The sequence below is a fragment of the Caloenas nicobarica genome, chromosome 9 (assembly GCF_036013445.1).
Source record: "Caloenas nicobarica isolate bCalNic1 chromosome 9, bCalNic1.hap1, whole genome shotgun sequence".
Lineage (NCBI taxonomy): Eukaryota > Metazoa > Chordata > Aves > Columbiformes > Columbidae > Caloenas > Caloenas nicobarica.
Genome location: NC_088253.1, coordinates 7,085,656 through 7,111,135, shown reverse-complemented (window position 1 = coordinate 7,111,135; position 25,480 = coordinate 7,085,656). Strand labels below are relative to the sequence as shown.

At 51.1% G+C, this 25,480-nt stretch overlaps 1 protein-coding gene across 1 annotated transcript; it reads right to left on the bottom strand.

Moving 5' to 3' along the window:
* Positions 1-11,828: 11,828 nt before the first annotated feature.
* IRX6 (iroquois homeobox 6) lies at positions 11,829-16,111 on the bottom strand. The gene is made up of 7 exons (XM_065640994.1): positions 16,026-16,111; positions 14,673-14,918; positions 14,333-14,442; positions 13,766-14,073; positions 13,179-13,655; positions 12,840-12,941; positions 11,829-12,689 (listed from the first exon to the last, which is right to left on the bottom strand). The coding sequence occupies exons 1-6, from the start codon at positions 16,068-16,070 to the stop codon at positions 12,841-12,843; spliced, it is 1,287 nt and encodes a 428-aa protein (XP_065497066.1). The 5' UTR covers positions 16,071-16,111; the 3' UTR covers positions 11,829-12,689; position 12,840.
* Positions 16,112-25,480: the final 9,369 nt, after the last annotated feature.

Below are 25,480 nucleotides of genomic sequence, written 5' to 3'. Positions count from 1 at the left end.
TGCAGGTCTCTGAATGAGAGGTAAAAAACCAAAAAAAGTCCTAAAACCTATGTACCCTGGGATTAAGGAAAGTCAGTCTCCCAAAGAGGGTTGATAATGCTACTTTATGGCTATTTCAAGGCAAGGAAGGACAATGAGAATCTCTGCTTCTGCTCCCTGTATACGTCGTGGGACAGATGATGCTCTGGCAGCTGGATGGAACAACTGGAATATGTCTCCTAGAAAGACACCTGGTCTTGATTGGAGGTATCAAGAAATGGAGAACTGACCAACTCCTTTCAGCATCTGATCTAGTGTTTAATTACTCTTCTGTTCACATGTGTTCCTTATTGTTCATGTTTTCCTGCTTTACCTCCAGCCTGTTGAGATTTTTTTTCTGGTACCTGGCCGTGATGCACTGTGCTGCCTCTGCCTCCTTTTCAGTTTAGCCAACCTGATCCTCCCTTCCAGGAGCCGTCAGTGCGGCACTGGCCGCCTGCGATGCATCTGCGCTGGCTTTAATCCCGTTCACTTGGTAACAAAAGCGATGGAGACAGCAAAAGAGCAACTACAGGATGAAGCTGGCCACGTGATGGGAGGGTTTATATAGTTAATGCCGAACTCTTCTGCAGCTGTGACATCTCTCTTGGTGTTACCAAGCCAAACTAGGCAAAATCCTGCCTTCTTGCTGCAGCACAGGTTGAACTGAACTGTGCTCGTCTCTTTTTTGCTCAGGCTGTTTGGAGAGGGTGGGTGTTTGTGCTCTTTTAATCCAAAATAGGTGCCTGGCATTCTGTCGGTGTCCTCGTTGTGGTGCTCTGCTGTTGGGTGGCTGTTCTTTCTCACTTGGAGACTTATTAGGAGGGATTTTAGGCTGAAGGGACTGAGAGCCGGTGGGTCGCCAGGACAATCTGCTGCCGTGGAGGAGACCAGGCCCTCGGTGTGGTGGGACACACTGTCTCATTGGCAGGCATTGGAGATACCTCTGAGCCCAAAGGGGTCTGGTCCACCAGCGATATGCAGTTTGTGAGTGTGCAGGTGCGTGTCAGGCTGCCTGTGATGAGGGGGAAATATGTTCCACATCACCCAGTGGTTTGTGGGGTTTGTTTAAAGGAGGAAAAAAAAATTGGGGGTGAGCAAGGGTCCATTTGTTTCATTCCCCCGGTATATCAGTGCCTGACATGGTTAGGTGTCATCAAAAAGGACCAAGCAAATTGGTGGAGAATGTTAAAATGATAAATGTGGCCATCCTGCCACCAAGAGCTGTCTGTGAGACAGCTGCTGCTTGTGCGCAGTGAGCTGGCAGTGGGGGGGATGCTCTGGCTTCTAAATCTTTTTCACCTCATTGCGAACTTTACAGGGACGGGAGTTATAAACAGCCAAAGCTTCTGTACCGGCCCAGTCCCTTCCATTCTGGTTGACCCGTAAATACTATTTTTTTATAAATCTGAAAGTAAATGTGTTTGTTTTATCCTCCCGTCTTCTGCTGGTTTTATAGGTCACAATGCTCATTACTCGTCTGTCCCATAGGTACGTGATGCACAGACACAGAGAAATGGGTCAGGAGAAAGCTAATGTCATGGAAAGACATGCACAAACTTTGGGGTTTGTTTTCCTTGGTGTTTTTTTTCAAATCCTGGTTTGATTTTTAAACCGGGTGAGCTTCTGAACACAAGGAGTGCAGGACTGGCAGAGCCCACCTTCCCCAGGTCCCACTCCAGCAGTCGGCAAAGAAAAGCAATAAACTTGCTCCAAATGCTGGTATAAAACAAAAAAGAGGATTCTGAGATGAGAGGAGTCAAATTGAAAGAAACAGTAAAAGAGTAGATTTCTGGTTATCAAAAAAATGTAAGAGTCCATGTGTGTAAATCTCCTTTTACTTCTTTCCACCAGGGACCCCCTTGCAGAGCTTTCTCCTCCTGGTTGTTTTCATTTCTTTTGTTGTTTTGCAGCATCTCTTTTGGGGTAGGTTTTGTTGTGCAGCACCATTTCTTTGTACTACCAACGTTTCCTCCCAAAATGTAAACAAAAGGAAGAGAAGCGTCTTATGGGGAAAAAACCTTATGAATTATAAAGACACTTATAATTTCTTTTAAGATTTTGAACTGTCTGATAAAATTAAACAGAAGCATATACATAACAATACTGTGGAGCACACAGAACAGGAAAATATGGATCTCAAAGATTAATAGAAATGAATGTGTAATCTTCATCCTCCATTTAATTCCACAAGATTTTTCTGCAAAGATGTGAGTACTATGGATCTGCATCTGAAATTCTGGAGTATTTGGGGTCAACTACCAGAATTTTATGGTGGTGATCAGGTTTCTGAGAGTTTCTGAAGGTTTTGTTTTGACTCAGGCCAAGTCCCCTCCTGGTGGAAGTCTCATTTATGTGAAGGTCATGCTAATGTATCCACTGGGGTTTTTCCTTGTGAAATTAAGCAACAAAAAATGGTTCTTGGTTTTGTTTTGTTCTGGTTTTGACTATTATTTTAAGATACGGTAAAGCAAAATGCAGCTGTGGAACATTGTTGTAGTCTTTGCAACAGTGAGACAAAACCCCAAGCTGCAACCTTGTGATATGTGAGTGCTTGCAGTGCTTGTTTTTTCTTTTAGAAACAATTATTCTTGTTCCTTCCATCATAAGAAAGCTTCACAGACCTTTGAATTTATAAAAATGCCTATTTATAGGCATTAGGTTTATAGTTACATATTTATAGGCCCCATTTTTTTGAAAGGTGAATTACGAAAATTAAAATGTAATGCTCTCTCCTGTGTTCCTCCCCACAAACTGCATGTGTTAAAGTGTGGAAGCCGTGTCTGAGCAAACGCTGCCAGGCTGCCAGCTCAGCGTGGGGCCAGGGGTCGCTGAGCGTGGGGACAGAAGTTGTTACCGGTTTGGTACCCGGGGAGACGTGTGTCTGCAACATCCATCAACCTTCCTCAGGGAATCCCATGTGATTCTGTTAAGAACAGGGCTTTCTTTCTGGTTCTCATTTATGCAAATAAAAGGTGAACCGGAAAAGACATCAATAAGAGTTAAGTGGCGATATCAAGTCAGTTTTACTGCCAGGTCACTCAGGTCTCCCAACAAATCAAGTAGGAAAAATGTGTCATTTATCGATATAATAAACAGGTATATCGCTCCTAAACCCAAACAGCTCCCCTGAAAGCACACCTCGGAGCAACAACCCTCAGCCTGTGCAATGCGCTAAGTGGGAGCTCTCTGCAGTGCTGCTTTCTTCAGACAGGGCAACTGGCCCCAGAGCTGCCAGTGCGTGATATAACCTGCTGAGAGCCATGGCAGGGAAATACCTAGGCAAACACCTAGATTTTTGGTCCATTTTATATAGGGTAAAATTGTGATCCAGGCTTTGGACTAAAAATCATCACTAGCAGAGCTTTATGGACATGTCGGTATACCTGGCTGGAAGGCTGAAAGAAAATGAGTGAGCTCTAGTAGAGATTTCATTAAACCTTCTGGTTTTGGGAGACTTCATTTCTTGCTCTCCTCAGTCTTTCCTCTACTTTCTATCTCAAATAATTCTTGTTAAAAAATCACTTTAGTCCTTTAAAGTATACTTTGCTCCCTGGTATCGCACAAGTTTGTATAAAAATGTCTTTTGGATTGTGTTTTCAATGGTGCATGTCACTGCCGTGATTTGCGTGATCAGTCATAGCAGTTGCACGTAGGAGAAAAAAGAAACAAACAAGCTGTTCCTAACCAGCTCGAGTGACCACAGGGGACCAGTAGAACCCCAAGGCTGGGATTAATCCCACTGGACTTGAGGCATTTCAGCATCTTGCCTGAGTTGGGAGCACGGCTGCTCCGGGCTCCTCTAGAGAGGAAGACGGCTCTGAAACTGTTCTGGTTGTTGATGGGAGAAACCCTTTTCTCTATTTATTTGAGATGGAGGCCAGAGCACACACATCCTCATGCTAGGGACTGGCTGAGGTATGCCAGTCAATTTAAGAAATTATGCAATGCTGGGCAGATGTTTGTGTTCTCCCACAGCGATTACAGGAGCTTTGTTTCCATAAGAAATCAGGCCAAAAGTTTTATTCTGGAGAACAAAAACCAGCACGTTCTGAAAACAAATAGTGTGCACAGAGTTTTCTCTGGGGAGCGGCTGAGGGAACTAACCATGCGACAGATGATGTTCAAGATCCCTTCACAGACTGCTGCACTCATGGCCGGGCTGTTGGGGCTGCCATAAGCAAAAGCACAGACCTGAAATTTAGGTCTACGCAATGGAATTCTGGTGACATCCATACAGTAGTCTAGAAAAAACCCACTAGACTGTGTCACAGTTTTCCCAGGGGGGAAAAGCACTGCGTATCAGTGAAGCTTAGAAAACTGTAGTGCATAAAAATATATTGCACTGAATTTCATAACAATTCAAGAGGTGCTAATTTTGTAATCACTCTTCCAGGTTTGATTTATGGGCTGTGTCAGCCTGACCCGCAGGTTCGCAGCGAAGGGCGGTGAGCAGCAAGCGCTGCATCGCGCTCCAGGGAGCCTTCACACCGAGACTTGGGCATCTCTCTACAAAGAGAGCGTGTAGTTCTACCAAGAAGTGGGGATCACTGGTCATTGCTGTGTCCTCTTCTCAGCCCTTAAAATCCCATTTGTGAGCCTGAGCAAGTTGAACCAATCTTAATGCCGTGCTGGAAGCCTGGGTCAGCCCTTGGTCAGCCTCAGGATTTGGGGTGAAAAGCGACCTAGAAACCATCTTTGTCATTATCTTTTGGAGTTGTGCTCTAACTACAATTGTCCCTGAGACTACACTCCCACACTATAATTACATCTGCTTCATTTAGGGAATACCGTGTCTTATATTTGTAGCCTGAGTTTTAAATGTGTATGAAGAGAAAATGAGGTTATATTATTGCTGTAATTGAGAGGAACTAGGACAAGTTTTATTAATTTCCTGCCACAGAATACTGAGTAAGCCAATATTTTTATGGGAAAGTTCAGGGAGAAGAGTAATATATGTTATATTTCTGAATTCCGGAGGATACTTGAAAAGTTTTACTGGCAATTGATTTTTCTACAGGTAAATTGTAATCCTTGATAGGCAGATGTGCCCCTGAATATAGTGTCTCCACTGAGATGCACTCACTAAGGGTACGATGAAATGGAAGCAGAAGGTGTATCAGCTCTGCTCTGACAGGTGGTGAGAAACTGGAAATTGGAAATCCTGCCTGTAGGAGCCACCTTTCCCTCTGCTCAGGCAGCTCTTACTGCATTATCTACATTACTCTGAATGCTGAAATATTTAGCATATGAGTATCTGGTTTAAAAACCAGTAATTTGACATGTGTTTTAAGAAATTATTTCTCTTTATAGACACGACTTACTCCTGTTCTGTGTTAACTTTTACCTACCGTTGTATTCTGTCAGTCCCTAATTGTGCTATGTTTTCGTAAGTCTCTAGCTTTCTGTATCTCTGTGCAACATCAGCCGAAGATTTAAAAACCACATGTGATGTTCAGCGCTGGTAAATGCTGCTGAGCTCCTGAGCTGGCAGGCCTTTGCGGAGGGGTCTGTGGGACACCCCTGCTTGCGCAGCCCTTGGAAGAATGAGCTCAGGTCGTTTGAGGAGGAGGCAGCTCTGTCTGCAACGACGACGTCCCTTTGCTGGGGGGGCTCTGGGTGAGCGATGGGGGTGGTCACTGCAGCCTCAGAGTCAAAGGAGCAGAAGGGACTGACCCTGCGGATGAGAGCGCACCTGCTTTCGGTGGTGCTTGTTTTTGTAAGCAAATTAGCAGACAGATTTTTATGCTGTTGGTTTTACACGGTCCGGATGATGTGTGTGCCACAGCGTGCCACTGCTTCGCATTGTGTAGTCACGGAGGCTGTGGTGTGTTGAGGTTTGGTGCAAAACCACCTGCTTAATAGGAACCTGCTGATGCGACATGCACAATGTGGTTGCCGTGTTATCCCTTTTCTTCCTTTAAATGGTAACATCACAGAAACATTTTGCTGAAATGGAAGTTGCTGAAGTCAAAGTAGTAATGGCAGTGTAAAAGAGCTGAAAATACGAGTCGGTGGTAGCACCTTCCCCTCTGACAGTGGGGTTACTCTGCAGTGCTTTGGGCCTCTCTTTGGGAAGGAACAGGCAAATAAATGCCGAGGGAGTGGCTGGGCAGCAGAACTGCTGCTGTTCTGGGGAAACTTCAGCACTTCATTTCTTAGCAGTATGGGCTGTTCATGTTTCAGGTCTTTTCTTCATGCTGTGGTGATTCCTTCATTCATCTTCCTCCCCAAGTGGCTTTGGGCCATTTCAGAATTATCTTCACGTATGTACAAAGGAGAGAACTCGTAAATATAAAGCAGTGCCCTGAGAACAGCAGTGTCCTGGGTGTCGGTGAGGTGATGCTCAGGCTGTGGTACCCAGGGCTGATGCCACATGTCTCACAGTTATTTCTGCTTCTGTTCTTCTTGGATACTTATTCAAGGGAAAATCAGCTGTCCTGCCTTGGTCACTGCAGGTTTTGGATTGTGGGCCAGCGGGCTGGTTTACTGGTGGAACAAGTGCTGCAGCAGAATTGTCCGTGATCGCAGCTCTGCTGCCAGTGACACTTCTCAAAAGAACTTTGTCTGTCATGTTGTTCTGTGGGGGTGACAAATAACCCACTTTTCACTCTGGGGAGCTGCTCTGCAGCTGCACTGTGAGGGAGACTCTTGCTCCACACACAGCACCAAGCTCCAGGAAAGATCTGCTACCGCGAACACAGTAAGAGAGCATTGGCAGGAAGGAGTGAGTGCTGCTAGCAGCGAGTTACCCTCCCGCAGTACATGGAGAACTTGTTCTCTTACCAGCTGAGCATGGGGACCAGGTTGTTAGGGCTCCCCAGGATACATCACAGCTGGTGGCTGCAGAGCTGCGAAGCACATGGTCACATAAGCAAGATTTAACTGGGAAGCATGAATCCCCAGCAGGCTGCTGACTCAGAGCTCCTTATTGTCCGGTTCCTTGTGCACCGAACCCATTACTTACCACTGTGCCTCATGTGTTGGTGTAGAGAAAACCTGAGCATGGTGATGGGGATGCTTGATTTTTTTTGTTACGTGTAGTGAGCAACAGTGGGATCAGTTGTGGCAACAGGGAGCTCCAGTTGCTGTTTGTTTCTTAGCTGTTGAATAAATGTAAGATGTTCCATTAAGCAGATGGCTGTGGAGGGCATCTTTTAGATGTTGTACATAGATGACGTGTATGTAAAATTCAGAAGTGAATCCACTTGAATGAGTCATCCTAGTTGGGTGGAGGAACCTGTACTATGTTCGGTTAAAAAAATTGAGTTAGCTTTCATGTGTTTCATGTTTACTCTGGAGGCCAGTTTGCGTGGGCTCTTCACCAGCAGGGGTGAGAGATGATTGTACCCAGTCCCTTCTCTGCCACCCTAGGCAGTCTGGGGGGGCTGGCAGGTTCACCAGCCTGGCTGTCTTCTCTAGTAATACAGAAATTCTTCCAAATATGCCTCTCCATGAATGGGCTGGTGCTGTGGCATAAACTCAGGACTTGCCTGGTAGCAAAGTCACACTTAGAGCTGTGCTGGGTTAAACCCACCCACCCCCCCAAAAAAAAGGTACGGTTTTGCTGGTGCACATTCTGAATCTGGTGGATTTAAAGCAAGTTTAAGACCTGTTTACCTTAATTTGGTCCCTGAAGCTAAAGTGGACAGGCACATGACTGTGAAACATCTTGGCAGCGATAACTACAGCCCCTCTTACATGCTATAACCTTCCCCCATATCTAAAAGCATTTTGTCTGCTCCTGTCACACTTTACATGTCTGTGTTACTACTCCAGTGGGACCAGAGCACCAAACCCAGCCATCCAGAAAGTTATCCCATGAATTTCAGCATGTTACAGGTCCTGAGAGTATCTTTCTTGTAAAATATCTTATTCTGGCTGAAACCAAACGTCAGAAATTCACATATGAGTAAGTGGGCAATGACTTTGCTAATCCCTCTTTAGCAAAAACCATGTCTACTCAAGAAGGAAAGTCTCATGTTGGGGTCTGCTGTCTGAGGAACAGGGTGCCAGCCTAGGGTGAATGTGCCTGACGGAATCGCTCCTGGCCTCATTCCATCCCTCGTGTGTCTGTTCAGGCCCCACAGCCCCACTTGCTCTCCCAAGGAGGGGTACACAAGGCTGTCCTAAGAGGGGAAGCCAGAGAGCAGTCACCTGAGCTCTTAAACCCATGCACATTAGGATTCAAGAAGTAGTAATTGAACACTATAGTCAGTTCTTTTATTACCCAGACACTGTCCCAAGAAGGGCTTATAACATCTAAAGCACTAGGAAGATGGCAAGGAAGAAAAGAAAATTAAAATCTTCTGCTCGGTTTTCTTGAGGTTTTCCCCTCAGGCCCTGCAAATGTTACCACCAGGTTACTAACGGCAGTGGGGAGTACACCTTGACAGCAGCAGAGCCTCATGTTACGGTATTTTCTCTTCCTCAGATGAAAAACCCAGCTTTTGGATTCAGGCTAGAAAAAAAAAAACCAAAAAAACCAAAAAAAAAGTATTCATCCTGCTAAGTAGATTGAAAGAGAATCCAGATTAAATAAATCATTAAATCATTCCAGAATGTTATCCACCTGTTCTGGCCTGTAATTTATTTTCAGATGAACAGTAGGTAAAAAAAAAAAAAAGGGCAATGCAATGGCAAAAATGATTTCCCCCTAACAGATGCTTTGATCCTGAAATGACACCTGGCCCGCAGAGCTGCTTGTACAGCTTTTGAAATTATTTTGAACTAATTGCTCCAATCCATTGCTTCATAATCTCGATAGCCACGTAACGCTAAAAGTAATGCTGTACCCACCTTTGAATAGGGATCTCCAAGGCTTTTGTTGCTGCAAGGCCAATAAAAATCATCCCTTTAATGTGGGATGGGAAGCCTGGATGGGGACAAGACACTGAGGGGACAGTCACATACCAGCCAGCTGGGCGTGAGGGGTCCCCGACCATTTCAGTGTCATAGCCACTCTGTGGTCCTCACGTGCTGGTGTGGGACCAAAGGAAGATTTCCTCTGTCCTGTGCCCTGACAGGAAGGTTGTGCTGTGTTCAGAGGGCTGGGAAGCACAGACCTGGGTGGTTAGTTGTGCTGTCTAGACCTTCTCATGACTCCCCAAATGGTTCCCCATGGTCTCTGGGAGAACCAGCGTGTTCTGTGCCACTTGTGTCAGCTGGGGATGGGACAGAGGTGAAGTGCTGGATGCAGGTGACCGAGGACCAGAGATGGAGGACAGCACTGGTGCTGGGAGTGTGGGGAAGGTGGTGAAAGATGGTTATCGTCTAGTTCTTCCACACAACTGCAGCTGAAGGCAGCCACCCCCTGAGATCTCCATTTCATGTGTCTCTGGTGTGTCTTTAAGCAGATTTTCCCAGCTTGGTGGCCAGTTTTCAGAGGAATTCTCATATTTACTGAATGCAATAATGTTAAAGCAGGGATCCACTGCAGCAGCCCGGCCGGGGAGGGAAGAGGAGGCAGAAAACCATCACCCGAAATTGTGCGGGTGAAGAGGGGCGGTCTGGGGATGCCCCTTCTCTCTGCCCCTGCTTTCCGGGTCTGCTTCGCTCCTCCGTACCTCAGGCTGATAAAGTCTAGCTCCGGGAGGCTTATTGCCGGCACCCGGCCGTCTCTGCGGTTACCTGGGGGCCGGGCCCCGGGGCCGCTGTCCCCGCGGGGAGCGGGACCGGGCGCGGGGGTCACCGCGGGGGCGCAGGAAGGGCCGGGGGTGGCCGGGGGAGCCGCGCCGTCTCGGCCGCACAAAGCCGCCTTTTCATCGCGGCCTCCTGCCCCGCCGAGCTCGTAATTGTCTTTGACAAAACTTCATTAGCGAGCGGGGCGGCAGCGGCGGCGGCCCCGCGGTCGCGCTGCCTTTGAGCGGGCGCAGTGGAGTGTGCGCGGCCTCGCCGGAGCCGCTCGGGGCCATTAGCCCGGCAACGGGGTTTGAGAAACTTCCCACCCCAGCGGGGGACGCGTCAATCAGCCGCCCCCGCCGCTGCTAATTGGGGACCGATGCGGGGCTGCGGGGGGGAAGCAGCCGGGGCCAGGCGCGGCCCAGCGGGCTGAGGGAAAGGGGGAGACTTGCGCTGAGGGCGAGGGGTGCTGGTGCCTGCGGCGGGACGGGCCGCGGGACCCTCGCAGCGGCCCCGTCTTCCCGAAGCGCCGCGGGGAGCAGGCTCCGAGTTCCCCAGCAAACGGTGGCCCGCAGAGACGGGTTGCTCCGCTCCGGCCGACAACCTCGGTTCGTTTCCCAAAGCTCGGCGGCATTAAAAAGCCCAGCTCGTAGCAAAGCCCAGCCAAAAGACGGTTTAAATATGTTTATTATGGCATTGGAGAAGCTGAATTTGTTCCTCTGACACCCGGGCGAGCCCATTATTTTAGTTCTGTGCCTGGGCGCTTGCAGGCTGCGCTCCCGGTATTAGTTTTCCATCAATCCCAGCTCTGGTTTTTAATCAAAACAGTATTCGGAATATGATTCCCGAAGATTATATTTTGAGAGATTTGCGATACGTATCTTGCTGGCGTGACAGATTGCAGGGGAGTCCTGGGCGGGCGGGATAATCTGCATCTCGCTCGCTTGACCTTTAATAAAAGGAGAGTAAAAGTAATACATAAAAAATAAAAGTCTTTTAAGACTCGCTGGAGGTTACCTTCCTGCCTGCCTTTAAAAAGACGCCGAAGCCTGCACGCGACTAATTAACCATCCCCGGGGGCTTCGCGGCTCCTTCGGGCGCACCCGCGGAGGCCGGCGGGGCCCCGGGGCAGAGCCAGCAGTTCGGGGCAGCTCCGGGCCGCGGGGCCGTGCAGGATTCGGCCCCCGTGGGCAGCCCAGGAGGCCGCTGCAGAGCTGCCTCCTCTGGGAGGCTCTTCCGACGCCGCCGGGCAAACGGCGCCGGAGGGAGCTGGGTCGCTCCCCTGCGCGCTGGGTGGAGGCGGCCGGGACACGGCGAGGAGCGGGGCCCGGCCCGGCCCCTGCGGATCCGGTACAGTGTTCATGGAGCAGATCGTACCTGTCCTCTGCTGTGGGCGAGAAGGGGGAGGGCAGTCGCCTTGCAAGAACCTTTCGAAACGCCCTAATACTCTTTATTACAAGTCCTAATCCTTCAAATCCGACTTGAAATAATGTTTATCTTTTCGCAGCTTAATTTCCCCTACTCTAAGCTGCGGGTCACTGCAACAGACAGCGGCTACAGCGGCTTCAGCGCCGCCGCTTGCCCGGGACCGCTGCGGAGCGCGGGAAAGCCCCGTGGCCCGGCGTCTGCGGCGGGGACCCCGGAGGGCCCAGCCCCGCTCCTGGCTGCACCCCGCTCCGCTCCCGGCCGCTCCGTTCCCCGCTGGCTCTCGTGTGCACTTAACGCCCTCTCACCACCTTCTCCGCCCCCGCGCCCCGGCTCCTGCAAAGCTTTACAAAGTTTGCCTGTTTTGCCAGGTGCCCCGCAGCCTGGGGCTGCTCCGCTCCTGTCCCCAGCCCGGGAGGGGGGGCTGTCAGCGGGGCCGAAGCCGGGCGCAGCCCCCGCGCCTCTCCCCGCCTTGACCTGCAGCCTCTCCTTTCCCCTACGAGCTGCTGCACACGTCGCAAGCCAAGAGGACTCACAGCTCTGCAGCCCCACTTGTCTTGGTAGCCTTCGGTAAACATATAGAACTCTACTCGATATTCAAGATTGATTTCCCTGATTTATTAAGGCAGAATTCATTGGACTCTATTGACCACAAATGACTTAATGTAAATGTTGACCCTGGTGAACTTGGAAATAGCAGGTATCGGGTTGATCTATAGATGACCTCTTAATTACCACAGTTATTAATTTAAATTATTGCCACTGCTTCTAGAGACAGGAACAAAGAAACATTCTTTCCTCATCCCTGCTTGGTTTATTAGTCTGAACACAGTGTGTTTGATGACACTTTTAATTAAACAGAAATAATGCAGAGATACGGTTTCCCTTTCTCGTCTGTCCTGTAAAGTGCAGCACTGCTCTTTTCACTGACTGACGGCGGTGACCCACTAACAACGTCCCACGTCGCCACCCGGTCGGCACCCGCTGCCCGGGGGTGCCCCGGCCGTGCCCCGGGGCGGGCGGCCGGTGCCCGGGGCGGGCCGGGCTGCGCTGGCTCCCAGTTGGAGAGCTGCCGGGGTCACGGTTCGGCTTCATGGCGTTCAGCTCATCCGTGTTAATTAGAGACTGAAAAATACTTTCAGCGGGATTTATGTACAGCCACGGGAAATAAACAGCCTGGCGTAACCTGCGCCGCTCCTCTTCCTCCTCCACCTTCCTCGGGACGGCGCGGAGCAACCGCGAACCCACGCACCTTGGCGCAGCAGGCGCGGAGCGGAGGAAAAGAAAAAACAAACCACGGCGGGGGGCGGGGTGCAAGTAATAGTCTTTTTCGGCAACGCCGTTAATGAGGGGTGTTGGACAAATGGCCAACGGGCGGCGGGGGGACGCCGGTCCCGCGGGCACGGCAGCTCCGCCCGCCGCGCCCGCCGGCCCCATGTGAGCAGCACGTCGTGTCGCGGCGGGACGTTTCCCCGGCGAGGCCAGGGAAGGCAGAGCGGCGGGCGATGCCTGCGGGGCGGGGAGGTCATGGCCGGGAAAGGGGGAGGTTTCTTTCGTTGTTTCAAGCCGACAGCCTCACTGCAGCAGGAGCCCCGTCGCTAGCGCTCAGGAAGGGGCGGGCGGCCCTGCGGGAGAGAGAAACGGTGATCAGCGTTTCCCGGGCGGGCTCCGGGGCCGCTGTGTCCCGCCGGCCGTTCCCGGGGCCGCGCAGTGCTGCCTCTCCCCGGGCTTGCGCTTCGTGTGAGTTCGGCCCCAGCGGCCGGCCCGTCACCTACCTCACCTCCGCAGCACTGGGCGGAACGCCGTCCGCAGCCTGTCCAGGCAGGTCCCGCCCAACTCGGCGCCTCCCGGGCGGCCCTTGGCCCCCTCCCCGAAGCCTGCACAGACAGAAGCGCCTCGCGGTGGGCCCGGCCCCGCCGCCCTCCCCTGCCCGTTCCCCTCGAGCGGGGAAGCCTCGGCGTCTACATCGCCGAGGGGGGCACAGCAGAGTCGCAGCCCGCCTGACACCTGGGCCCGGCGGGGGCTGTCAGCACGAACGCGGGCTCACGCCGTGCCCTGTCTCCCGGCCCGGCCCGCGGTTCCCCCCGTTCCCGCGGCCCCACCGCCGCGGGTACCTTCGCCCGCCGCCGCGTATTGGCACGACTCCCCCAGGCCGCGGTGGGAAGCGCAGCTCCGCGGGAGCGGCTGCAGGTTGAAAGCGGAGCTCCGGAAGGCCTTGGCGGGCAGGGGCAGCTCCCCCTCCGCGCCGCGGCCCTCGGGGCTGCCCCTGCGCGCCGCGCTGGCCCCGGCGGTGCGCGCCAGCGACCAGATGCGCGGCTTCTCCGCGGGCGCGTAGGGCGGCAGCGGGCCGGCCAGGGCGGCGGGGGCGAAGTCCGCGGCGGCGGCCTTGGCGCAGGGAAAGGCGCGGAAGGGGTCGGGCAGGCTGCAGTCGCTCCGCGGAGCCTCGGGCAGCGCCGCGCCGAGGCTGGGTGCTTCCTGGAGGGAGCTGGAGCGGCCCTTCTCCGGCTTCCCCGCCTCCTCCTCCTCTTCCTCCTCCAGTTCGTCCAGGTCACTGAACCGCAGCTCCTTGTCCTCCTTGCAGCTCTTCTGCTCTGCTTGGACACACAGCGGGGAGGAAGGGGTGGCAAGGAGTTAGTGCGGGTGCAGGGAAGCTGGTGGGGCCCACACTTGGCCGCCACTTCGAGGTGCCCATCCCACCTACCTCTACCTTCGCTCTCCCCGCTGTATTCCTCCTCTTCCCGCGGGGTTTCTTCTTTCCTCTCTTCCCCCGCTTTGTTCTTGGGAGACCAGGTCATTTTGTTTTCTTTCTTGAGCCTCCTTCTGGCGTTAGCAAACCAAGTGGAGACTTGAGTCAGGGTCATCTTGGTGATGATGGCCAACATGATTTTCTCTCCTTTGGTGGGGTAAGGGTTTTTGCGGTGCTCGTACAACCAGGTCTTGAGGGTGCTCGTCGTTTCGCGCGTTGCATTTTTGCGTCTGGCTGAACCACTGAAATCCACCGTCCCGTACCTGCCGGGAGAGGGTTAGGAGAGGGGGGGCGGCGGGAGACCCCCCGCCCGGCCTGGCCCCGCCACAGGCCGGTGTGGCCCTGCCCACCTGCCTCTGCCCGCCGAAGTTTGATTTTAGCTGACTGCTGTTCCCGGGGCGCCTCGTTTCTTTTGTACAACGTTTGTTAGGTCGGAGCCCCCCCGCCCCCCGCCGTTTGATGTCGGCCGCCGCCTCGCAGGGGGATGTTAATGCTGCCGGGCGCTGATCAAAGGGGTTTTACCTGTCGTACTGGTACTGCCCCAAGGAATGATCGTAGGAGTAGTAGGCAGCGGGCTGCGCGATTCCCGAGTGCAACGTGCCGGCGCCGTCCTTGATCTCGTACTGGGGGCTCTGCAAGGGAAGCGGCAGCGTTTGGCGTCGAGCAGGAGGGGAACCCTGCCGCCCCGCCGTCCTCCCGCCGCCCCGGCTCTCCGCGGCACCTTTCTCCCCCCGACGAGGAGACGGCGCCGGTTCCGCGTCCCTCGGCCGCCCCCCGCCCCGCCCGCTAAACCACAGCGTTTGCCGCCTGTTGCACCGTCCTCCCCCGACCCGGTGCGCTGCCCGGGCCGGCGGGCACTCACCAGCGCGGTGTAGAGCGCGGCGGGCTCCGCGCTGTAGGGCAGGTAGTTGCCGTAGCCCTGGCCGGCAGCGTACGGGGCCCCGTACATGCCCAGCGCCGCATTGAGCTCGGCGCGGCCGGGCGCCAGGAGCCGGCTCTCGTACGGGGCGCAGCAGAGGGAGGCGGCGGCCGGCGCCGAGGAGGCATCCGGCCCGGAGCGGGGGGCGGCCTCGCAGCAGGTCGTGCTGGGGCTGGCGGGCACGAAAAACTGCGGAGAAGAGAGAGCGAGACGGCGCCGAGTGACTGTCGAGGCAGCCCCATCGGGGGGAATTTAGGAGCGTGTGCGCGTCTGTGTGTGTGCGGGGGAGGAGGGGTGAGGAGGGGAATAGGGAGCCCGGGCTGAAGCAACTAATTATAGAAACCGGGAAATAAACGGAATGGCAAGCGGGAGCCCTTGGGAAGGGGGCACGATTAATCAAGCAGGCAAAACTTTAAGGAAATCATTGCTCTCGGAAATGGCAAAAGATCCATCCATACGGCTCATTCCTTCCCGCCCCTGCTCCGTCCGTTTGCGCTGATTTAAAGGCAAGAAGTTGCGATTACAGTTAATTTGACAATAGACAAAGCAGTAAATATGTCAGCTAACGCAATCGAAGGCATTTGATTTCAATAAGTTCAAGGGGACAGTTAACTTCCTAAGCGAGGGAGGCACATCTTGCAGTGATTACGGTGTATAAATAATTCCATCCAAATAAATCGTGACTCGACGTCCGGTATAGCGACGACTTAGTTAATATAGGGTGCATTGGTGTGGGTGTAGGTGGGGGGTGTCCTTCGGAAATCGTATGGGGGAAAAAAAAAACTCCCGACAGATCCTAATAAAACACAGGAAAAGGACCGACCCGGGGAGGAAGGGTGGAGAAAACGGCGCAGCGCGGTTCTGCAGAAGCGCTGGTGAAATCCCGCGCCCGCCGGGTCCCCCCTGCCCGCACCCTCCGCGGGTGCCCGGGCGGCGGTAGCGCGGCCGCTCGGCGGGGCAGCTCCGCGGGCTTGGAGATCAGTCGCAGCCGGGATTTTTGTATTTATTTGTTTGTTGCACTTAAAACTGAACAGTGGAAAGGGATGGGGGGGGGGGGGGGGGGAGTTACCGGTTTCCTAAACGCCTTTGCTGTGCACACTGCGAGTTACTTGTTTAAACCTAACACAACACAAACGAGACATAAACACACACGCACATTTTTTTAAAAAAGGCTCCAGATGTGCCCTTTTAAAAAAAGACTCTAAGGGAAAGGGAAGAAAAAAAGGGAGGGGGAACAGACATCTGGACAGCAGCAGCAGAATCTGAACAAAAGTGAGTGCTGCTCACTCGCCTTACCTGTGAAGTGGTGCTGTAGGGGTATCCGAACTGAGAGAAGGACATGGTTGCTCCTTATTTTTGGACCATAGGCAATATTTTCCCCCCAAGATCGATTGTAACTAAACCCTGCTTCAGGATGCACCTTCTCACACACACATTTCCACGTATGGCTTTTTTCCCCCCCTCAATTATAGATGATTGCACTTAAGCAGCCGGACATCTGAGGCGGGGGGGATTGGTGCCTGGATTAAAAAAATAGGCTACCCCCCACTTCCCATCGCTCTTAATAAATATGTTTGTATAGAGAGAGTTTAAAAAGCCACCCCACATGTATAGAGAGTTTAAGTGCAAAGGGGCTTTTTCAAAGAGGGGGGGGAAAATCACGTAGGGCTTGCAAGATACGGAGCTTGCTTGTTGTATTATTTTCTGCTCTATAGGTCTTTAGCGTTCATCGGTGGGCGAGGAGCGGGGTGACGTCACGGCCCTGCCGGCAGGAGCAGGCAGCGGCGGGCAGCAGCAGGCAGCGCCCCGCGCCCGCTCCCAGCACTTGTTTCATGTTGTTTTAATGTTGTGCTGTGATGCACGTCAAAGGCAGAGACCGGAGGTGCGTTGCGGTTGGTCTCTCTCCCCATTCCCTCTCTCTCGCTCTTTCTGAAATGCAATCCGAACTTGACTTAGGGGGGAAAAAAAAACCTAACCGTAGGGGAGATCAGCAGTGTGCCCCCCGGAGTGCGGGGCCCTGCAGGACGCAGGGCTGGGGCAGCGCTGGGCGCACCCGGGGCAGGAGCACTCGGGGCCGGCGCAGCCCCCCGGCCCTTCCCGCTGCCCCCGGCTCCCCGTCGCGGGGCCGGGCTCTGCTGTACAACACGGCACCGCTTTTGCAATCGAGTCCATTAGTTGTGCTGCCCCCTCGGGTCCCTCGCCCCGCACAGCCCGCCGCCGGCCCGGGCAGGGGCACGGCTGAGGTCGGGCCGGGAGCCGCCAGCGGACAGCCCGGCAGCCCGCAGGCTCCTTCCCTAATGAGCGCTAGCGGGGCATCCATTCTTCTCGCTTGGACCCGAAATGGTCCCACCAGGAGAGGATGGGGGGCGGGGCCGCGGCAGGTCAGTGGGGAGGTGATGGATGGCTGCCTGCAGCCCGGCCTGCCCATTAGCGCTACGGCGTAATTGCATCAATTAACAAATTGAAATGCCCTTGTTTAACCAGCGACTTACATATTGCGAATTTGCCTTTGAGGCGAGATCCCCGGGAGGTAAATGGGGATTTCCCCCCCCTGCGGCGGGGGCTTCCGCGGCGCTCCCGGGCCCGGCCGGCCGCGATATCCTGCCAGTGGCAATTAAAAATGAAAAAAAAAAAAAAGGAAAAAGAAGAAAGAAAACAAACCAAACAACTCTCCCCGGCCCAGGGCGGCCCGGCGGCACTTGTCCCGGGCAGGCCGGGGCTGTGCCCCGCGGAGGCGGGCGGGCCGGCGGGCAGCCCCCGCGGCCCTGGCCCTGCCCGTCCCCCCGGCGCGGCCCCGCTCCGCCGCTGCCCGCCGCCCCGCTCCCCGACGGGTGGCGCTGCCGAGCCGCGAGCGCTGCGCGGCGGCCCAGGGGGGCCCGGCCCGCGGTGCCGCCCCCGCGGCCCCTGCGCGCTCCGCCGGCAGCCGGCGGGCCCCGGTGCATCCCGGCGGAGGACGCCTCGGGGGTGTAGCGGCCCGTGGCGGGGCAGGGCACTCACGGGGCTTCTCCGCGGCCGCGGTCCCTCCGGCGGGGCCGGCAGCGGAGCGGGCTGTCCGCGCCGTCGGGGCATCCGGGGCGAGGAGGGCAGCGCGGCGGCCGAGCCGTGCCCGCCCCGCCGGGCTGAGCAGGGTGGCCCGGAGCTCGGGGCGGGTGTCAGAAGCCTCGAATATCGCCCGGAGCCTGGCGAGAAGGAGCGCTCAGGCGTTGTAAAACAGCCGTTTCAGTTGTCGCTAACGGGGGCAATAACTTCAGAAAATTTATTAAAGAACACCTTTGGGTAACATTACTGCTAATTATTTAATTGCAAGAATCCCTGTGGGGGAATTGATGCTAATTATGAAGTAATAAACCCACTTGTTCTAAAGCACTTAATTCAGCAAAATTTTGTCTTTTCACCGGAACATTTCTTATGTTATTTGATGAAAGAAACAACAAGAGTAGCTGTGTGCTCATCTTGCTCACGGGAGCTGTTGCTGAAACTGTGCGTGTGCTGGCAAGTTGCATATGGGGCTCTTGCCCTCCTCGTTGATGTGACAGGCACAGTGGCTGCTGAAACGGGGGCAGAATTCACTGTGCAAAAGCACTTTTGTAACAGACATAATGCAGATCAATGCAAACATTGTGTTTGTCGATCTTTGTCGTGTGTAATCAACGTGAAAGCAAATCTGTTACCTGTCAGGTACGATGTAGCTGAGCCCAACTTTGAGAGATACCCTTTTGTGACCCAGCTCTTTCTCCACTTTCAGCACTTGGCCCTGTGGAGATGTTTCTGTAGTGTACTTTGTTCTACACATGCCCAAGAGCCACCCAGACGACGCTTTTAATTGCCCTTATGACACGGGATATTAAATAGTGTTCCCATTAACAAATCCAAGTTCTACGTTGCTCCCCAGCTCCCCGGGAGGACACAAACTCTGGGTCTTTGTGTTCTTCCAAGAAATGCCACTGTTTGCCTTGTCAGTCTGTCACTGAGCGACTGGACTTGCCACACCAAAGCTGCTGAAACGTCTTTCTGCCATTTGTAAATATTGGCATAAACCTTCTCTTAACAGGTTCTTGAACTCGGCTTGGTGGAGGGCAGCTTTGGGGAAGGAGTGTGCGATTTGCCATTCATCACAGGCAAACAGCTTCAACAGCCAGATTTCCATTTTGCTCACACTGCGTCTTGGAGAAGTGCAACTGATGCTGTGTGTGGTCACTGCGGATTTTTCTTTATCTAAATCTGTGTCATCTCTCTCCCCACATACAAGCAGATCATTCCACCCCCACGGTGTACGTTGCCTTCACCCAGTTGTCCTAGCGAGGACTGCGTGACTATAAACATGAGCAAAACCGGAAAACGGTCTTTCTTGATTCACCAACTTTTGTTCTTGAAAGAGAGGAGTGTGAGGCTTAACTGTAAACATTTCTGTTAGCAGCTCCTCTTGAAGCAAGGCAGGAGTCCAAATGCAGCCTACAATGGGATTTTGGATGCTTTTAAAATCAACATCATTTGGTTTAGCTCTGATATTGCTTTGCTCGAGAGGTAATTGCAAAGAGGTGAAAGTAACAGTACGTGCTTCCCACCGATGCAAATGGAGCTGCCGATAACTGCGAATGAAATAATAGGTTAATTGGAATAAGCATTGGAATATCATTCTGGAAAAGAAGAAAAATGTTCCAAGAAGGGTAAGGATAAAGCAGCTTCAAAAACATGAAGCAGAAATGTGGCTGAGAAGAAAGTGCCTTTATATTTTAGAACACGGGGGGATTTTTTGGCTGTTGCTTTTTTGTACTGAGAAAATGAAAATTCTTCAAGTCCATGCATGAATAAACAAGTACAGCTGGGCAGCCTAATACATAATTTATACTGATCAGTCACTGCAGATTTAACTGAATAAAGCCAAACTGAACACTAATTGTTTTGACAAACTAAAATAGTGTATATGATGGTTCATTGTGAAGCTTGCTGGTTACTGTCCTTATCTCAGTGGCTATTGTCAGGACGGATTTCTGCATGAGAGGCAGAAAAAGACTAAACAAATTAGGACAATATTAAGATTAATATCTTGCTGAAGATGAAGTATTTTAATTGCTTAACATACAAGCAGAAAATAGAAAGAACTGTCTTCAGGACAGAGGGGAGAACTGGCACAGTGGAGCATGGGACGTACCCTGATTTTGGAGGTGAGGTATAACTGCTGAGATAACGTGTGGTACCTTGTCAGCTGAAGGCTAAACCTGAAGGTAGATTTTGGTTTAGATCACTTTTGAAATACACCAGGAATAACTTCAATTGCCTTTGGACACTTGTCTTCTGAAAGGAAACATCCAAAAAATATGTCGCTGGATTTCTGGAGAGTTATGGATGTAGGCTAGATAATCCAAGAGGCTGCACAATTTTGCTCTGGCTTTGGTATGTGCAAAGTGAAAAAAATATATGGGTGGGCCTTTACTTTGCTTCTTCAGACCCTCTCATTTAGATGAATGCCTAAATAAGAGCCATTTAAAATTTCATCTGGAAATTAAAAGACAGACGAGGGTAATAATAATATTCCCAGGGATCACTAAGCACCACGTCTGTGTGGACTTCTTCACGTGCCAATGAGCTGCTTCTTCCTAAGAGTCCTCTGTGGTGGCCTGACCCTCCACCTCACCCTCCTGCCTCTGCCCCGGGGATCGGTAGCTCGTCTTGGCTCCCATCACCACTGACCTGCGGTTTTCCTGAACTGTCACTGTGTTTGCCATGATTAAGTTCTAGGATATGGCTGTAAAATCTGCAGTTGGGCTTGAGAGTTCCTGGAGCTGGAGGGTTGTTGGACCTGGGGCTTTAATGTGGACCATTCTGTGCTTGGAGGTGGCCAAGTGGGTGGAAGCTGGACGTGGCACTTCCCCACGCTCCTGGGTGGAATCTTCCCATGGATCTGGGGCCATCGCTAAACCCAGCTTCGGAAACCATATCTGGCCAATGATTAAATACTTTTAAAAGAGCGCTCTGTATCAGGGTAACCCAACACTTCTGTACCAGCTTTCTTAAGGTTATCTGTAGATTATTCTATAAAATGCGAGTTCATCCAGTGAAGACACGTCTACACAAGAACTCATGAGAACTTCCCCTCTGAGGACTTGTTTGTGCCCTGCTGAGGTACGGGCTGATTACAGCAGCAGGGTCAGGGCAGTGTCACAGCTCTCATTCACGCTGACCCCTCTGTGGATTCAGTAAAATCAATAGAAATAATTTTGAATAATTATTTTTGTTGAAAAGTGATGGCTGTTGTGACACAACTTGGGCAGGATGTTGGGCTCCCCAGGTACCATTAACCACCAGGCTGTGTCTGTGCTCTCGTGGCCTTTGTATCAGCTGATGGGCAGCTGGTGGGAAGGAGTCATTTGGCTGCCAAGCCGAAGGTTTTAAATTTAATATCACCTCAGGTATAGTTTCTCATTTTTGTTCTGTGGCAGCGAATTACAGTGTTATTCTATTACCTAGTCTGCTTGCTGTAATTTCCAGGATCTGTATTTTAATTAGCATGCTGGTTACGTGCAACAGTGTCTTACTTTCCTGGAGTTATCACCAGGTTATGTGCACTATTAAACACAGATATCAGAACTGCTTCCTTCCTTACTTTCATTTGTAATTTACAGAAACCCAGTTGTGTTTGTTGTACATTAGAAACACAGAGAGTTTATAGGTTATTCCAAAACCAGAAAATACTTAACCCAAGTCAGTCCCAGCCCCATCAAGTCAGTTGGCCTTGAGCCTCTTCATTAGTTAACATCTGAGTAACGAAGGGCCTCAGCTTGCCTCCCCCGCCAAATCCTGTCTGAATTAAGTCCATTTCGCATTTGTAGACATGCGTGCAGAACAGGACCCACTGGGCAGTTTTCAGAGGATCTTTCTGCTGGTCCTCCTTCAGGTAATTCAGGTTTTTCTCTGGTCTCTCCTCCCGCCGGTGTTGCGGACGGCACCGAGTGCTGGGGGCGCACGGGGAGGGGCCGCGGCGCTGGGCCATCTGCAGCCCCCCACTCTGGGGAACCTGGGACCACTTGTGACTTCACACACAAGCAGCACTAATCTACAATAAATCTTACAAAATCAATAAAAATATGGAAAGTATATCATTTTAAAAGAAAAAACACATGAGACGTGGCCATTAAGGGCACAGCCATTCTAATACCTGTGTCTGGTTGAAACTGCAATTAAAAACATTCCAATAATAAATCTACTTTCAGTCTCTTTTAATGCTTTTAACTTTCTTGAAAGTTCAAGCTGGTATCCCAAAAATGTGCCAGGACTTTCACAATGTATTTTATAGACTCATAAATAAATATGGCAATTAATCTAAGCTGTATTTCTTTCATATTTGATGACAATTTATTATGACACTCATTTATTCAGTGCACAAAAACTCTAATGCACTTAAAATCGGATTTCAAACCAAACGTTTTATGGGAAAATACAGTATTGATCATCCACTTAAAGATATCATGTGGTGATTCATAACCTGCTATAAAAAGGATCTTATGAGGACATTCAGAATGAGTTTTGTGGACCATTCTCACCACAAAATCCCATGTATGAGATCTATAGTTCTCAGTGGTGTTTTATATTTCTGTTTGGAGTTTTTACCTATAATGTTACTGTGGTTTTTGACAAATAGCAGCCTTAAAATAAAACATTTTGCATATCTAAACTAAAAATGAGACTAATTTGTTAAACATATACTAGCACATTTTGTCTATTTATGAAAATTCGTGCCCAAATTGTGTTCCTTTCAAGGATAAATTTCACAATTTTGGATACGTTAATTGGGCGGTTTGTGCAATACATGTCTGCTACTGTGCCCTTTAATAAAAGGTGACCCAGGAGTCGCGTGGCCTCACGTCCTGCTCGTGGCCGGGTTTGCAGAACCCCCTCGGGAAGCCGCAGCGCTCGTGCTTCGCCAGGCCAGTGGCGCGTGGGCTGCTGCACCGCGTGGTGCATCGCTGGAAAGGTTTTCAAGGCCAAAAGAAGATACTCTAGAAGATACGTCCCACAAATGCAGCCTCCTGGGGTAATTGATTCATACTTGAGGTCGGTGCAGAAGGAAGCAAGGGGACTGTGGCACGTTGGACGCTGTGTGCGGGTTCCCGGCCGGGCTGCACGTGATGTGCGTCTCCAGCCCTTCTCCGCCAGCTGCAGACACTTTTCCGTGGAAATGCTGCTTTGGTTTTCCTGGTGTGTGGCTCAGCTCTGGGAGCCGGGCTGAGGCGGGTGCGCAGCCACGCTGGGGTCTGTGCAGAGGGAGGGCAAGGAGGAGGATAGGAATTGGAAATGTCGTTTTCCACCTCTGTAAATAATCGGTGTCTGCATTTGTGAACATGGCTGGTCCCTCTTTCCTCCTGACTGTCCTGCCTGGGACAGATGTCCTGCACCTGCCTGGGCTTTGGCAGTGGTTGCAAATAGCCAGCTTCTCATCTCATATTCATATTCTTCAGATAATGATGTTTTCCTGTGTGAACAGCCCATAGTCATTGCCAGCCTAATTATTTTCTGGATATCTTTCCTTAATGCCATAGGCTTTGCGTGGTGACACCAATGCTTGGAGTGACAGCAGAAGGAAATAAGTAGTGAAGGCTAAAGCACTTGGTTAAAGAAGAGTCTCATTTATAAGTCAATTTTAATAACATATTTAAAAGCTCTCCCATTTGCCTTTAATGTGTTTCCATTTCCCCCTTGGTCATTAATATTTAAAATATTTTTCTTTACTGATCTTTTTTCTATTGTGTCCTTTCTAACTTGCCTTTCTCTCTTTAATCTGCAAACAGTGAGTTTTTGAGAAATGCATAACCCATGAGAAATCCAGATAATTTGATACAGGAAAAACCTTCAATCCCATGAAAGAAATTTCAGAGGAGTTAAGTAATTGTTTGAAAGTTATTCCAAACAATTTAGCTCATAAAAGGTGTATGTTTTCACTGATGGACGTTCAAAATGAGAAGGCACTATTATTTCTACTAGGAAGCAATAATCAGCAATGAACTTTTTAAAAACAAAACAAAACAAACCCAAATGTTAATAACATTTTTTAGCAAGCCTATCATGGAGGTGGTTTCATTCCATGGGTGACTGAAGGGTGCGAGATTTGCTGGAAGTCCATTGAATTTGCACGCCAGGGACCTACTTTACTGTTGAAAATGGGATTTGTGTTCCTCGGTCCTACACACCTCTCAGGTGGGGATCATCTCTTCAAATGTGTTGGTAAAGAAAAAGAACGAGAGGACCTAAGGAGGAGGGTCAGTAACTGGTCTCCCAAGTGGGGCTGAGTAAAAACCTGAGACGTGTGCTTTGGAGGATCCATCACACTTTATAAATAATGTGGATTTTATAAATCATATTAAAATGTGGCTCTTGGTGTGGATGATGGCAGCCACAGGTGGGTCTGGGAACCAGCCCTGCTCCCTGTCACTTTAACTGGGGATTGTGCACAGATGGGAGCAATTGCAGCCCCAATTAAGGATGGGGGAAGAGCTGCTCCTTAAGGCTTTGGTTAAGGGGATTTGTTCCACCTGGAGCAGGAGGGTGGTGTGAGCCGGGCTCTGCTTTGGGGTGAAACATGGGTGGGAGCAGGAGCATGGACTGTGGACCATGTGGCTGTAAGTGATGTGCTGCTGTCCCTGCTGGGCTTGTGTCTTCCATCTGCACTAGTGCTGGCTCTGGGGAGCGCCCTGGGAGGGGCTGTGCCTGCCCAGGGTCTTTTGGGGGGGGGCGGTGAGTGAGTGGGCTGCAAAGAGGGGAGGTGATTTCCTGAGGCTGCAGAATAGCTCAGTAGCAGAGGCAGGGGTTACCTCCACCCTTGGTCAAGGCACACAGCAGTGCGTAACTGGAGTAGCAGATCATCTTGGAGGAGATATAGGAACTAAATATAAAGTGTTATAAATTCTCCAGAGACAAAGGGGAGAAAATGATTCATTTATATATCATGGGGAGGCTCTATGGACAATGAAATGACATGCTTTATTGTGGAACAGAATACTGACTGCTCATCAGAGAAACTGGAAAAGGTTTTAAACACTTAACAATACCAGTCTGATTACTTTTTTTTACTATAGTTTTATTACTTCAGTCATTAATTTACTGTGCCTGGGAAGGGTTTATCCTCTTCTTAGCTGGTGCTTGGTTTTATGGTTTTTTGTAAGTATGTACATATTATTCTCAGTCCATTATTCGTCTCTGAATTCTTCATGATTCGTAAATGGGTGATGAAGCAAAGAAGACCAAAATTTAACAAAGATGAAATGGGGATCTGCAATGTGTGTTATTTTCAAGGAAGAGTTTAATGTGAGGATGGTGTCGTCTGATGTTTTAGTACCTACTAGGAAAGTGCTCTAGCTAGCGTGGCTATTTTGTATATTTTTGTCTTTTCATCTTTGTGAAATATGTACTGGGTTTTGGGTGGATGGGTTTAGCACCAGAGCTGTGTAGTGGTGGAGGAGACACTTGTATATATCTAACTGGCTGTTGCTGAGAAGGAGAGAGAAGTCAGTTGTAACAACTACTGATGCAGTGAGCGGTGGGTGTCCTGGGTGCCTCCCGGGGGTGTGGGGTGACCCTGGGAGCTGCTGCTTCTCCAAAGTTGCACTTGCATGTAACAGCACAGGCTCTCACAAGGCTGAACCCGAAATGATGGCCAGAGGCTTGTTCCTCTGCTTGTTCTCTTTTTCCTTGTGCATCAGCTCCCAGTGCCTCTTTGATTATGCAGAGCTAGAAAAAGCCTGAGTAAATATGCAGCG

Coding starts and splice junctions, on each gene's coding strand:
- IRX6 (XM_065640994.1), bottom strand. CDS start 16,070: ATGTCCTTCTCTCAGTTCGGATACCCCTACAGCACCACTTCACAG. Junction 14,919..16,025: donor CCTACAGCACCACTTCACAG/GTAAGGCGAGTG, acceptor TCTTCTCCGCAG/TTTTTCGTGCCCGCCAGCCC. Junction 13,656..13,765: donor CGGGGAGAGCGAAGGTAGAG/GTAGGTGGGATG, acceptor GTGTCCAAGCAG/AGCAGAAGAGCTGCAAGGAG.